General features: G+C 56.1%; 4 protein-coding genes across 4 annotated transcripts in view; 2 read left to right on the top strand and 2 right to left on the bottom strand.

Annotated features, from left to right (window-relative positions):
• The window catches only part of CHGG_01681 (uncharacterized protein), a gene marked incomplete at both ends in the record, with an annotated part of 3,760 nt that extends 2,293 nt beyond the window's left edge, over positions 1-1,467 (bottom strand). Inside the window, 3 exons of the mRNA XM_001220901.1 lie at positions 46-67; positions 138-1,382; positions 1,441-1,467. Of these exons, the coding sequence (XP_001220902.1) occupies positions 46-67; positions 138-1,382; positions 1,441-1,467 (1,294 nt within the window). The remainder of the gene's footprint in view (positions 1-45; positions 68-137; positions 1,383-1,440) is intronic.
• Positions 1,468-2,189: 722 nt separating this feature from the next.
• Positions 2,190-4,843, top strand: CHGG_01682 (uncharacterized protein; the record flags this gene model as incomplete). Its single annotated transcript, XM_001220902.1, has 3 exons — positions 2,190-2,414; positions 2,650-4,458; positions 4,703-4,843. The coding sequence occupies 3 exons, from the start codon at positions 2,190-2,192 to the stop codon at positions 4,841-4,843; spliced, it is 2,175 nt and encodes a 724-aa protein (XP_001220903.1).
• A 659-nt stretch (positions 4,844-5,502) lies between these two features.
• On the bottom strand, positions 5,503-6,814 carry CHGG_01683 (uncharacterized protein; the record flags this gene model as incomplete). Its single annotated transcript, XM_001220903.1, has 2 exons — positions 5,503-6,549; positions 6,623-6,814. 2 exons carry the CDS (start codon positions 6,812-6,814, stop codon positions 5,503-5,505), a joined length of 1,239 nt encoding a protein of 412 aa, XP_001220904.1.
• Positions 6,815-13,875: 7,061 nt separating this feature from the next.
• Positions 13,876-14,472, top strand: CHGG_01684 (uncharacterized protein; the record flags this gene model as incomplete). Its single annotated transcript, XM_001220904.1, has 2 exons — positions 13,876-13,930; positions 14,210-14,472. 2 exons carry the CDS (start codon positions 13,876-13,878, stop codon positions 14,470-14,472), a joined length of 318 nt encoding a protein of 105 aa, XP_001220905.1.
• Between the last annotated feature and the right edge of the window lie 724 nt (positions 14,473-15,196).

Raw genomic sequence — 15,196 nt, forward strand, 5'->3', positions numbered from 1 at the left:
CAAGACAGGCCTGTCCATCCTCCGCCCGGTCAGTCCCTCGCTTACCACGCTTTTGGCTCACTCTCCCCTATTTTTTTTAACCGTGGCTTTATATTTATAATTTCTTGACTCTTCGCATTCGTTCGAATTGAATTTACCAGGTTGGTCCTCATCCAGCAGCGTCTTTCTGCGAGTATGACTATGCGCCTGATGGTGGCCTCCCGGGTGGGGAGGAGGAGGAGGCGTGCGTGGTGGGGGGTGGTGGGCGGGGTGGTGGGGAGGGTGCGCAGCGTGAGTTGGAGGGTGGCGCGGCGGGCGCCGCGTTCTTGGGCGTAGTCGACGGCGGCGCCGGGGCGGACGCGGCGGTTGTTGGGGAGGATGGTGGTGCCGGTGGCGTCGGTGGTGATCCAGTTGGTGGTGTCGGTGGAGCGGGTGAAGGTGGTGAAGGCTTGGTCTTCGTGGTAGGCGAGGTTGTCTCGCTCCGAGGCATTCTCCGCGTCCGGGGGGATGACGGCGAGGCGGGTGATGGCGATGCGGTGCCACCAGTCTCGCTGGTCTTTGGCGAGTTTGTTGTAGAGGCGGTCGCTTTCGGGTCGGTCAATGAGCATCCTGTTGACGGGGCCGGGGGTGTGGGGGAGGATGGGCCTGGGGAGGAGGTTGCGGCGGTTGGGGACCAGGTTGTGGGAGGGGAGAGGCCAGTCCTGCGCGTTGACCATCCAGTTGAGGCGTGTCGATCTGAAAGGTGTCTTGGACGGTTTGGTGAATTCAATGGTTGTGGGGTTGTAGTGGTGCTGTTCGAAAAGAACATGGGCCTTTGCCTTGGTGACTGCATCGTTGAACATGGCTTGTGTCTGTGGCCGAGCGTGGTCCAGTTGGGAGTTGGCGTCTTCGAGCGCGAGCCACTCCAGATAGGAAACGATCTCCTCGAACTTCAGCTCCCAGTCTATACACCGATCCACATCCTCCTCGGCGAGGAACTTGATGATGGTATCAAGACGGGCTGCCAAGGGAGGTTGGCGTCTACCCCTGTACCAGGAACCAACTTCCCAGTCAGGCCCTTCAGCTATCAGATCTCCGTCTTGGAAGTCACCAGTTCCAGGGCAGGGCGGGATAGACCGGAGCCGTTCGGACAAATCAGCCAGTCTCCCGAGTTTTCGGCTTCCCCTGCCTCTCCCGTCGGCGCTCCTCGAGCGGATATGCGGGACGGAAGCTCGGGAAGATCCACGGAGGCCGGGCAAAACGCGCGGGGCTTGACGTCTGCGAACCTCTAACTCCAAGGCATACTGCGGGTTGGGCGGCGTTGCCTTGATTGCCCTATCGAGCTCGTTGTCGTCAATGTCTACCACTTCGCTGTCCTCTCCGGTCTCTCCCCCCATATCGTCACCCAAGAGCATGTCCAGGGCCTCCTCGGGTAACTGAAAAGCAGTTTCCATAACCCCCCCCCTGGTGCCGGGGGCGAACTGGGCTGGGTTGGAGAGATCTCGCCATGCTGAACCCCCAACCGATTCCTCAACTCCGGAATGCTGTGACTCCCCCCGGAGATGCCGGCGCAGGGGGGGATGACGGTTCAGGGGTTAGATAGCCCTGGTTGCTCGAATCTTCGTATGGATCCATTCTAGTAGATCTCTCCCGAGTTGCTTGTTTATCTTGGCCGTCCCGATCGGAATCTCTGGTGAGGGTAAAGCGGGTTCACGACAGACAGAATGGCGTTGTTGCAATAAACGAGATGTTAACCGTGAAAAAGGCGGGAATGCCACTGTTTGTACAAAACAGGGGGGGTAAGGGAGATATCAGGGTCTTACGTCCTGGCTGGAATGTGCCGCTCGCGTCTATGTCAATACGGCTTTGCAACAATGAACAGGGCTTCAACATGTATGACTTGTTAACTCCATCAAAGACCTTCTATCAAAGTTTCCGGAGCAGCCCCGTTTTCAGACTTCCGGGGTTAGCAAATAAAGAAATGATCCTCTGCTTAGGAACAAAGAACACAGATTGCTCCGACAGCTTGCTGCGGCTGACTTGTGGGACCATTCACTTTTCTTTGTCCTTGAAAAGGGGCGAAGGAAGGAGAGTTATCTACACAGAATGATCAAAAGTCCACTGCACGCGGCTTTCTAGGCTTGGTGGCCTCACTCTGTTGGAGCCGGGAACGTGAAATAGGTCAGCTACATCGACAGCCTTCAAGATGACAACAAACCACGGGCCTTTCAATGGCGCAAATCTTGCGGACATTCAGGCTCTCTTTGATAGAGAGGAAGCCCAATCAAATCACTTTACCGAGCCGAGGAACTTCTGGTAGAGGCCAGACTCCGGGCACAAGGCGACCATCGACAATCTTCAGACGCGCCGAATACAACGTCCAGCATTTTCGTCATAACCTCCACCACGATGACACTGCAGTCCGTTTCACAAATCGGGCAACAACGCGAAGGTCGGTGAGGCTAGAGGCTGAGCGGCAACAACAGTTACAACGGGAGCTACAACGGGAGCAGGAATTAGAGGAAGTTGGGCGACAGTATATACAGCAATATGACGAGGAAGAGGAGCAAGAAGAGGAGCACGAATCTGAGCAGGAGCAACCACAACTGCAACAACAGCAACAGCAACAGCAACAGCAACAGCAACAGCAACAGCAACAGCAACAGCAACAGCAACAGCAACAGCTAACAGCAACAGCAACAGCAACAGCAACAGCAACAGCAACAGCAACAGCAACAGCAACAGCAACAGCAACAGCAACAACAGCAACAAACCACCCCTGAAGCCAGCGACGGTTCAGCAGCACCCTTGAACCCTCACCAAAACGGCTCCGTTGAAAAATGGAAGCCATCCATCGTCATAGGTTCTCCTCTCTGGGCCGAAGGAGAGGATCTCAACGCCATTCAAATCGCCGATCGGACGGTCATTCAGACCAGTCTATGGGTCGACCACTACCGGGGCGTGCCATACTTCGTCGAGAAGCACCAAAAGGCGGTCGAGGAGCGGGCGCAGCTGGACGAATCGGCCGAAGAGAACACCATGCCCAGATCCGCGCTCAAATCCACCCACTCCGACGCCATCCACGACCGTCTCGACGTGCTCCGCTCCCTCCTCCAAGACACCACCTTCCCCGGCGAGCGAGCCAACCTCGAAGCGGCCATCGCCGGCTACGAGTCCGGCGCGATCCCCTACTCCAACTCCTACACCCTCCTCTGGGCGGGTCACATCGTCGACCGCTGCCCCGACTTCAACTCCTTCACGCACGACCGCGCCGCGCGCCTCGACCGGTACGAAGCGGCCCACGGCCCCGGCTGGCTGTGGTACGAGCCCTCCCTCAGCAACAATAACAACGGCAGCATGCGGGGGCCGATCATCCTCGCCAAAAGGGGCTTCTGCCTCGAGAGCAAGCACGCCTGGCGCCAGGGCACCGAGAACATGGGCCACTACAATATCCGCATGGGGTTCCGCCGGCGCAAGAACACCGTCACCCGCTCCCCCCCCACCACCACCCCCGACAAAAATAACAACAAACCCCCCCGCACCGCCAGCATCCCCCAACCGGACACCTCCGCCCCAGACACCACCACCCCCGACCGCGACGGCCCGCAACTCATCTACAACATGCTCCTTGACAGCGGCGCCACGCTGCCGACGCTCTGGGCCGGTGACCTGCCGGCGTTGGGGATCGACCCGGAGCGGTACTCGGCGCAGTCGGCGCGGCGGGTGAACACGGCGGACTCGGTGCTGGTGTCGCGCGTGTACGAGCTGGACGTGCGGGTGCTGGGTGGGGAGGAGGCCGCGCCGCTGGGGTTGTTTGACGGCCGGCGGGAGGGGGAAGGGCAGGAGGGGCAGGAGGGGGTTGTGGGGGGTGGTGTGGCGGCGGCTTCGGCGGCGGTGGTTGGGGTTGGGAATGGTGGCGGGGAGGGGGCCCAGAGTGAGGACGGGGGCGAGTTTGGCGTGTTCAGCTGCACGATCCCCGTGCTTGTGTTTCCCGGCTATTCCAAGGATTTCGGCGCTGCCAACCAGGTCCCCGACCGGCTCAGCGGCCTGCTGCCGTTCCATGTGTGCTACCTGTCCGGGGCGCCGGGCACGTTTAAGCTGTGGATGGGTGAGGAGAGGCGGGATGTGCTCGGGGCGGGTCGGCTGCCGGGGATGATGCGGTATGGCGAGATTCTGGGAGCGGCGCAGACGGGTGAGAAATCAAAGAGGGTGCCGGCGTCGACGACGCTGAAGCTCGCCCAGTGGCGGAATCAGAGCTTGAGAACCCCAGACCGTGTCATATTCGAGCATGACCTTGTTGATGACGCCGGTGGTGTGCTGCGAGATGAGGACGTGGGCGACGGCAATGTCATCATGCGCGGGCCGAGGGGAACCAATTTCGACAAACTTGATACTCAGGCCGATGGCGTCCAGGTGCTACACATCGGCCGTAAGAGAAAACGGGTCTATTTGGAACCGCGAGGACGGGGAAGCACCGCGACTATGTCGGCGAAGAAGAAGGTAAAGGTTGAACAAACTAGGGGGAGAGGTGATAGGTTAGCCTCACGCAGAACTCACCTGGCTGGTATCTCCGTATCATGCTGGAAACAGAGATTGAGAACAGGCCGTGGTGGGAACCAGAGACGGATGTATGCCAGAGACTTGACTATTTTATTTTCTTTAGCAGCTACCTGCTTGTGGTGACCTCGAATGAGTGATAGCACTGTATGGGATTGAAATACCCAAGCAAGCCCATTTTCACCAGTGCCCTGTGTCAACAGCGGTCACATCCGCTCAGACCCAAGCCTCTGCCCGCGATTATCCCTCGCTAGCAATGTGTTGCACTGTCCCACAAATTGAGGACGACCTAATAGCTGCTAGCGATTGCGCCCGGGGGATCGAGTGAAGAAGCAAGGGCTTGTGCCGCTTGATCCATCCTCGTCCCAGCCAGCCGACTGTTTCTCATCCTCAAACCCCATCCGGGTATCTCGCCGGTTCCCAGCTTTGCCAATCTTGGTATTTGCCTCCCAATCACCACCACAATGTCGCCATTTTTGCTCCCTCCTCTATCAAATTCGCCGGTCGGGCCGAGAGAGATCTCATACCCGGTGTTGCCGAGACGTGTGTTGTCTCGCTCCACACAAATGGATCCATGTCGTCCCTCCCTTTTTTTTTGTAAGGTTTCGTTTATGGTGAAAAAATTAACATGGCGGTTCCGAATCAAGGATATAGCCGAGGGACACCGCAGTTCCCCACGCCACAACGACGGGTGCAGCCATGATGCAGCCGCGCCAAAACGCTCCGAGAAAAGTGAAAGTTGAAAAAGAAATCGCAAAAATAAAATTCAACGCTGATGCCATGACGCTAAATGATCCCGTGCAAAGAAAGAGCCAGATGAATGCAATCTTTTTGTCTTCCAAGGTGGTATATTTCGAGGTGCCCTGAAAAGAAAAAAGGAGGAAAAGAAACAGGGCCAGATTCCCATCGGGAAACAGCCAAAGCCGGGTATTGACCGAAGCAGATATCAAGCCTCCCACAAAAACCGTGCCCCAAAGCGGTGGGACCTTAGTACGACATATGAGATACGGTGCCAAAGTATGTTGACCCCGCCATATGTTGTTGTTGTTGTTGTTGTTGTTGTTGCTGGAGATGTGGCTGCTGGTACGACTGCCCGTGGCTTGACTGAGGGGTTGGGGTGACTGGGCAACGAGGCGGCACCTGGTAACCCTTGATCGCAGCATTGTTCTGACCAAAGCATGAGCCATCGGGGGTGATAGGCGGCGTCATGTAACCGTCGGCAGCACCGGGTACGGCACCGAGTCCCTTGTGGGGGGTGCTGTACACATCCGTTGCCTTGTTGGACAGGATGGGTTCTGACGGCGGTGATGGCGGCGCCCCTCTCCGCGCGATCGCAGCCTGCTGGGCGAGGAAGTCGGCAAGCTTGCCCGACACTCTCGAGTAATACTGGCTGGAATACTTCCTCGCCAGGGTGACAGAGGGTTGGTGGAGGTGCTGTGACAGAGTAAGGAGCGTCACATTGTCAGAGTGGTCCCACTCGCCGTCGTTGACCTCAGGCTTGCCCAATATCGCACGACCGAGGGCGAGGGACGCCCTTGCCATGACCGAAGGCTTCGTCGACACAAAGTCCCGGTGGTAGAGGGCAATCTCGCAGATGTACGCCGCCATGTGCTCCACTTCCCGACTGTCCCGCTCCTCGGCCGCAACCAATTGTGTGAAGAAGTCAACGGTGGGGTGGCCAATGTTCCAGTCCAACGTGTTGAGAACGTGCATCTCCATCTGGGTAAACATGCCGGCGTCGTAGAGTCCGCAGCACATGTTGTTCAGTTCGTTGATCTGAGGCACTCTGTCCTTCTTGTCTCCGTACTTGGCAGCGATGAGGAGGGCAGCGCATCCGACCAGCTGGTAGTGCTGCTTATACACCACCCGCTTCGAGCAGTACCGGTCGAGGAGGTTGACGGTGAGAAAGAGGGTCTCGGGCAGGAGAGAGAAGGCGGAGTGAGCCTCGATCAGGAAGTCAATCAGGTACGGCCGCATAAACCACTGGATCTCGCGCTGCATGTCAATCAGATTGGCATCGGGCAATGTCTCGTCCTACAAGCGAAGCAGAGTTAGTCACGCTCCGCATCATGGCCCAGTCAATCGAACGCCCAGGGATTCCTATTACCTCCATATGGCGCATGTGCTGCATGATGTCCTCCAGATACTCGTCACAGGCCAGCCTTGAGAGCTCGTTGGCGATCATCTCCTGCTTGTTCCGGGCAAGCATCTTGGCAGCATCACGCATCGACATGTGCTGGTTGGACTCGTCCGACTCGACGAAGAAAGTGTTGTCGGGTTGGTAACCTGAGCACGCCATCTTGACTAATCGGTGTTCTTTTTTTCAAAGCCGAGCGGTCGAAATGAGAGACGGATGTTCCGAGTTCTCCAGGAATCCAAGGGCAGTATTAAGATAGAGTTGGTCGAGCCAAGGAGTGAGACGTCGACCGTGTATGATGACTAGTATTAGAGTATTAAAGAGTGTGGTGAAAAAGAAGTACCGAAAGGAGTGGCTGTGGCTGGAAATCCGCCGACTTGATGTAGGAAAGAGAATCGGGGTTTTCGAGTTGGCCGGGCGGTAATGAACTGTGTCGACCGGGGCTTTCTAAATCGTCGAGAATCAGCACCATTCATTCTCGAGCTCGGTCGTATTCGATGCACAACCCCAGGGCGGTGGAGCGGGCCGGTCCTCAAGATCCACTTCAACAAGGGGGAAGAACACAATGCTCGCCGTGATTCGGTCGATCTGGCCTGTGGAGTCTCATACCGGCACGGATGGGATTCCGGCGAGACTCGAGGCGCACGAAAGTGGTGATACGGTGAAGAAGTGGCGGGATCCCTTACTGCCACGGCTGCGGGTCGTCGAAGAGAAGGACCGACGCAAAAACGACACAATTCCTGACGCTGGGTAGGGAAGCAACGAGTTTAACGTGTCCCACGGCAGACTGTCAATGGATCGCCGGTCGATTAGGCCTGAGCGTGAAAGATGCCGGGGATTGCAGGGAGCACCCGGGTTCGGCATGTATCTGCAAAGGGAGCGACAGGACATTGTTCAGTATCTCTGTCCACACGCGAAGTTTGTGCATGAACAGATGACATCAGGGGCAGCGACAGGACGAGTATAACGAAGGGGGCCTGGGCCCAAAAATTCGAAAAGAAATTGGATTCTCGAAAAATGTGGAGAGCCTCATACCTTCACTCTCAGAGCCTCGGCAGGGAAAAAGAAAAAAGGCTTATGCACCGATCGGGATCATGTAGATGATACGCGAGTCGCTCTCGGCTCGTGGATCGATGGCAGAAGGGCTGTCGAAGGACCCGGTTTCTGGTGGGAAAATGGATTGAAATTTCCCCCGTAGAAATTTTACTCGCGTCGATTGGCAACGACGACTGCTTCGCTCGAACTAGACACTGGGGTCGAGGTCGAGGTCGGGAGACGGTGCGTTGAGGAACGAAGGCGAGGTGAGAGGGCGCTCGGAACGAAGGGAGCAGCCGCGGGGAGAGCAGGATTCCTCGTCGTCGAACCGAAGAATGCCTGGGCGGGGGAGAGTCAAACCAGGACGCAGGGTGGAGCTCGAGAGCGTTGTGGAAAAAAAAAGCTGAAGAATCGGGAACGTTTTAGATTCCTAATTCCAGCTTCTTCTTTTGAATTTTCCGTCTCTCTGCACGCACCAGTCCGGCCGTGTCCTTATATGAGGCTGGGTGAGCTAGCTTGTCGGGGGCCCAGTTTCTAAATCTCCTCCTTCCCTCCGTTTCTCGATCTGAGAAAGGGAGTCCTCGGGGGGGATGTTGGAAGGGACGGTGAGGGAGAGGGAACGACTGGTCGTGGATGGAGGAGAAGGGAAAGGGAAGGAGAGGAGGAGACGGATATTTGTTCAGGTAGGAGGAGGATGGAGAAGAGGAAAAGGGAGTGGAAAGGAGCGCAGAGATTGGTTAACGGCCGGTTTAAGACAGGGCCCCCGGTTCGCGACTGGCGGAGTGCTGAGCACCAAGCAGCCTGCAGCACCGACCGCGTACTGACGGGAGCGAGGGGGTCGAGGTACCTCCCGCTTGCCCTGGTCTGGGTGCAGGACCACGGGCTTGCAGGGAAAAAGCCAGGCCATCCAGGCAGCTCAGCACTCCAGCAGCGCCAAGAGTCGACCTCGTGCAAGGTCCTGGCTCCGTAAATCCGCTCCTGCTTTTCCCCCCACCTCCGTTGCGCAACAGGCAAGGACGGCCGTGCCAAACCCAGCCAAGGAGGAAGGAGCCATGTCCAATCGTGGCGCTCCGTCGGTCATGAGACGCAACTTGAAGCCGTTCCATTCACTCCGCGCTGGAGGTTGGCTTGGACGGGCTTCACCAGATAGGAACGTGCTTCACGATAGGTAGAGCTAGTTACGCGTCGCGGAGAGTCGGCCGCCCGGCTGCATGGCCGCCTCGCGAGGCAATGCCGCATTGCATTGCACGTCACTTCAACGACCTTTGCAGGACGGTCTTTTCCTTGGAGCTTGGCCATGATTACCACTTCCCTGACTGGTGGGAGTGAGTGGGGTACGGAGGTCGCACTCGTTCAGGCACGGCCAGGAGGTTCGCTCCTGGCTGACTGGAGCTGGTGGTGGGCGACGGTGGGCTTGAGTGGACTCATCGCTCGGCACGGAAATTCAGGCCAGGTGGAGGACGGCAGGGATCTACGGCTTCTTTGGTGCGGCTTGCAGGACCCTCAGGCACTCCGTCGCCCATGGTTCACCACTCAGAGCGCTGGACGGTGAGCCCCAAGATGCACCGCGAGGTGGACCGCAGGGGAAATCCATCCAGAGACACGGTACCATAGTATGCACCGACCAGAGCGTAGCACTTGAGGAGCGTGTTGGTGTTCTCTGTTGCGCGGCTGCGTGTCGCGGTTTGGAGACTGGCGCGATCCTCGCGGATCAATCCCACACAGGTAATTCGGTCGTCGTCGGGTGTTCCGTCCCATAATCGCCTTGTTGAGGCGTTGACGTTGCAAACGGGATGGGTAGAAACGGGGACTGGCAGACGAGTGTTTGCACAATGGGCTCCGGCTGTGCACAATGACCTTGAAGGTACCCAAGGGAGAACTTCCCCCAGGCTCTGCATGGCCCCCTTAGGTTTTGGTATGGACTGCACGTATCAAACAGCATCCTGAGCGAGGCGGGCCCCAAGTTGCGCGAGAAAGCGTCAACCCGGCTGAAGCAACGGCCAAAACGAAGACCCCGGGTTTGGGAGGGCTGATTGACACATCCATGAATGTTTTGCCCTTGTTTGTTTGTTGCACCAGTGTGGTTCCATGATCGCCATGTCATGGCCTCATCTTTAGGCCTTCGGTTCTCCGAGCGAGTTAGAAGGCCATGCCTCAAGCCTCCTCCCTCGCCGTGGCTTGTTGCTTGGACGCTTAATCAACCGAGACAGCCGAACCATCGAACCCGGTGCACAGGGACGGCACTTGGTCGAATTGTATCGAGCAGGACGACTGCATGTCGCGAAGCCATACAAAAGTGGAGGGTACATAAGGCCAGCTGCAGGTCATCCGGAATGAAGTGGTGCCCCCTTTTGGCCGCGAATCGAAAACCTCCATGGCCGTGTCGCAATCCGAAGAAATGCACCAATGCATTGTCTGCCAGGGCTCACAAATTGGGTTTCTTGATTCCAGAGCTTACGTCAGGATCTCCAACACCCTCTCTTTCTCGATTGCGCCTCCGCTCAGCTTGTCTCCCGATACAGGCTTGTTCCAGAGCAGCATCTGAAGCGCCCCTGAGATCGTGAAAGCTGGTTCGCAAAATACAGACCAGGCTCTAAAACTTCCATCGGTACCCTGAAAACCCCAGATAGGGCATGGCTTCCGGCGTGTATGTACATCGTCGAATAGTATACCAGCGACTCTGGTTTCGGTTGTTTCTTTCTTTATCAGCCGCTCGGTCCCCATCGCGCCTTATGATCCTTTCCACCAAAGCTGTCCAATGTTCCCGTCGGTTCCAAGATCTGAGTTGCTGCGCGTATCATCAATCCTTGGCGTGTTCGCGTTTGATGGCCTGCCTGCCTGCGTTCCATCGGGGACCACTGCACTGAGGAAAGGGCCCGCTTTTTGAAGGCGAGATCCACAGCATCTCGAAAGTTCGCAAGCCTTGCCCGCTCACATTCATTCCTCGACAGACATGTGCAACCGGCTGAGATAAGAGACCGGGTCTCTGGGCCACCATCTCGGATTTGGAGTTAAGACAATTACCAGCGACGTCTTACAATGTGATGTCCTTCTCCGACACCAGCCACTGTGTAAAGTCCAGGGGCCTGCGGTGCCTTGATGATGCAGAGTATCGGGAAGGTCTGACGGGCCGGCAGCCAATCAGGAGTCCGCGACGCGTTGCTGCACGACTTCAGAAAATCCAATTTAATTATGCGTGTCAACGACCGGTCCCTCCAATCCAGTGAGTCGGTCGGTTGTGGCCCGCCACAGGGATCGCGACGACGGCAAGAGCGAAACCAACACTCCCACTCGCATCCAAAAGCGGCCACTGTAACGCGGATGCGCGAGAACCTTTTCTTGCTGCTGCCTCCGTCAGAGCTAAGAAATCGGCCGGCAAATGAGCCGTCAAACCCCCGATCTCACCTCTTGGCACATTGATATCATGATAGACATTTCATCTCAACTTGCTTCAATAACTATCATCATTAGGTTGGTTCCCATCTTGTATAGCTGACTGGCGCTAAGGCTCGTACGGTTTACAACCCAGAGGCGCTACCGGGACTCCGATGCAGCTTTGTCTTTGGGCTTTAGAGATTGATTGACTGCCGTGCCCCGTGGGACACAGCGTTTTGATAGTCGACCGGTCGAGGTTCGGGCGCCGTGACACCGCCAGTCTCTTCCATCAGACCGGGATAACTGGCTTGAGCCTTGTGTGATCTCTCCAGCAACCCCAACCCCAGCATATAACTAGTGGGCTACTTCGGGTTTAGACATCAAGCTCCATCTCGCCCTCAGCAGAATGATGTACATGCAAACGCTAGAGTGCAGATCCCAGGGCCATGTTCACCAGTTTCTCTTTATGACACACGGAGAGGCCAGATCGGCACCCCAGTCGGATTTCAGCCTCCCGCAATCAAGGTCGAGTGTGGCGGCCTTCCCCTAAAATTGGGGTGGTGTTACATACCTTCCAAGCAAGCAACTGGGAGCCAATGACTCGACCCAAAGAGGATTGAGATGAAACTGCTTCTGCCAACTCACCAAGGAGGGCAGCCAAGGAGGGCAGCCATTTCCCTCAAAACCAAGAACCGAACGTCCTAGGGCTGAGTGGAGGTAAAGAAGGCATCCCGCGAAATGTGACCTCGAATGCAAGTCAGCAGCTGAGTGATCCCCATCAGATGTTGCGAATGGCTAAGATGTCTCTGCAGAGAACTTTGTCTTGCGGCCTCCGCTTCAAGCCCACGCTCGTTCACCCAACAAAATAGACCGCGACCCATGAGAAAAAGAGTGAAAAAAAAAAGCCGGTTGGCGGGTCTCGTCGCAAGAGCAACGGAAAAGACATTTCCAACCCCCGGAACTTGCAAGTTAAGAAAGTAGAGATGATTTTCACCCGGCCACCAGGCGGTGTCGAAAACAACGTTGCCGGTCTTCCCGAAAGCGGGCCGCCAAGCCGACCGTTCAAGCCCGGCAGACCGTCGATGCACTCCGACATTTGCGGAGCCGGCCTTCTGCTTTTCGGCCTTTTGCTTTGCGAAGACGAAGGCCGGATGCCTGCGGAATTGCTTCACTTTAGGGCGGCGGCGGCGAATCACGGTAGAGGCGGTGAACCTACCAAAAAAAAAAAAAGCCACTCCCTGCCGACTCGTCTCGTTGACCGTTTGCGCTTGCCCACAATGCTCCATTAGCCCCTCTCGCTGGCACCCCACAACCGAGCCAACCGAGCCATCACAAGGAAAAAAAAGACCGTCAACCGTCAGTCTCCCTACGGTGTGGTCCGAGACACAACCGCTTGTCCACTTCCGGAGCAAATATCGTCAAAACTTTCTCTCTTCCGGTGGATATGTGATTGGAAAGTTATCGCCTGCTCCATTCCTCGGCTTCCCACACCTGCTGCTAGGCAAACCCTGGAAAGGGCTTGCACAAACAGGGTGTTTCTCCATCACATATGCACATGGTTGCGGGAAAAAAAGCAAGAGAGAAAAATAAGTAATTGCCTCAGATGCCTGGTCCCTAACAGAGAGGTAAATGAACATCAACTCAACGATACAACGACTTGTTGAAAAGACCTGGCAATGAATCGAAGGTCGAAGAGTGGGTCCTTGAGAACTTCGAGGCCCAGTTCCAGAACACCTGCCGAAGACCCTGGCCTGCAGCTGCAGAGCAGTGATAAGGCTGAACTAGCTAGAGTGCCACATGAGGCTGACAACCAGACCGACCCCACAGGAACGGAAAGAACGAGACAAGATCCAATCCCTGTGGCACCAAGAGTGGAAACCTTGAATCTTTTCCCCATTTCTGTTTGGGATGAACCAATGGGCTTGGCTCAGAATGGGATGAGCGACGCATATCAGATCCATGCTCAAGGGTACCCCAGACAAAACTCACGAAAAATGCAACCTCTCCTCTCTTCTGGATCCCAATTCGGTCCCGTCATCTCGACAAATTCCAGAAAAGCAATTGCTCGAATATTGTCCGTTTTTCTCGACCGTTTTTCTCGGCCGCAATGACAACTCTTAACCTTGCACAGTAGCTATCACACACGGGTAGTTAGTTAACTCCTGTGACCTGGCTGCAGGTTGTTTGTTCGGGCTTGATTAACGTCAGCTATAGCCGGAAGAGAAACAGTGCAGCTTCCCGGGTTCTCAATACACTTGAGACTGTGGCTCAAAAGCCGCCCATGGCAATTGATTGCCCTTTTTTGGCGGTCCCGTTTCACCGCCCGTGCCGTGGCGTGTCTCTCGGCTATCAGTTTCGTTACTTAGTTGGGCAAACAATTTGCAGGGACGAGGGCTCTTCATCAGCATGGAGCCAACCACCTCGGAAACAACTCGGGGAGATGCACCTCAGAAGCGTTATGGGATGTGAATCAAACCATGGCCGGCATTGCCAACGCTTGATGAAGGCTGGAGTTGCGATCTTTGAACACATCACAACATGCCTATCCGGACCCTCGCCGCCAGCCTTTGCTCATGGCACGGGCCCAGCCTCTAACTGCTTACCGCCGTTACATTCCCCAACCTCTACCATATGGGGACGGCAAGAGGAGCCCAAAGCGCTGGACACCGCCATGGATGCTTCGTACTCGAGGGGCTCTTTCCACTTGCTGTGCCCCTCGGCACAGCAAGTGGCCCGTGGGTCTTTAGACCCCCCCGGGTGGGCGACAAATTAATAAGCCACATAGCAAAACATCCGCACCACCAAAAAACACCATGTCACCACAATTCAACAACCCCTATTCACTTAAAGAATATGTGAGAATTAGAGGTAAGATATTGGCCAATTTAATGGCTTCACTTTTGGAAGAATTGCGAGAGAAGACTTGTATAAACTACCCTTTTTGCTGGTGGTTTGTGGTGATGAGGATGTTTTGCTGTGTGGCTTAATTTGTCGCCCACTTGTCCCCCAATTCCCCCTTTGGCTCGCCACTTTTGTTTGGCTGATAAGCCTGGAAACGGCTTTGGGACTTCCAGGTTTCCTTCGGCTGTGGTGGAGAAAGGGATCAGTAACTATCCAGGAAAAGTCGCGTCAACCCGGCCATTCTAGGCCTTCCTGTGTTTCACGGAGATGAATGGGGGCACGTGTCAGCACCGTCACGACAACACCTCCGCATCGATCATCGAACAAGGTTGGGCCAATGCAACCCCTCCGAGACCTTTGGCGGCGGTCTTCAGATCCTTTGCCACCGGGCCCCGGCCACACCGGAAGCGCCGGCGCCGGGCCGGAAAAGCCAAGATCGGGATCTCGATATTCGAGGCCCAATTCAACCCTCTCATCGCATCGCGAAATACTCGGCCCCGGCTACATAGGCTGAGACAAGCTAATAAGTTTTGCGCCAATTCTGATATCTGCAGTTCCGCCCATAAGCCCCCTGACTCTCTGTCCCGGTCACCAAGAAACATGTCTATTTCTAGGCGGAAAGAAACAAGCGCTCAGACGGCATCCATCAACGCTTAGACAAAGGAACCAATTGGCCAATCGAATCCCAATTTACCCAAAAAGGAACGCGAAGACGCGATGCGGGGTGTGTATTGGGAGCGGCAGAGGCCATCATGACGCGACTCGCATTGCAGAGCAGCGGCAAAGCGCGAAAACACGGCGGAGGTTCTCCCACACATTGCTCGAATCCGGCTTTTGGGGGGAGGCTGGGGTTGCTTTGGGGCTTAGGTAAGGGAGCTCTGGAGCGAACGACTCGCATGGGAGCTCAAGCTTCAGCGAACGAATATGCTTCATGACTTCATCGCATGCCGGGCCTCGGCTTCAGAACCTCTCGCGACATGCTTCATACACATGCACGACATTCCCCCACGTGCCCCTGGACTCAACGACCCGCATAGTTGCATCTGGAAGGATTCTCGTTGTTCACTGGCGTCCCATTGGAAGGAGCTCCGCCACTGAGCCCACGGTGATCGATACGGAGACTCTTGATTTGAAAATTCTGGAGGAGGAGGAGACGAAGGTGGTGGCATCATGATGTTAGCGATTCCCCCCAAAACAAAGCGTCGATCGATCTGTGCCGCACGCGCTGCAGAA

The sequence above is a fragment of the Chaetomium globosum genome, genomic scaffold (genome assembly GCF_000143365.1).
Source record: "Chaetomium globosum CBS 148.51 scaffold_1 genomic scaffold, whole genome shotgun sequence".
Taxonomy (NCBI): domain Eukaryota; kingdom Fungi; phylum Ascomycota; class Sordariomycetes; order Sordariales; family Chaetomiaceae; genus Chaetomium; species Chaetomium globosum.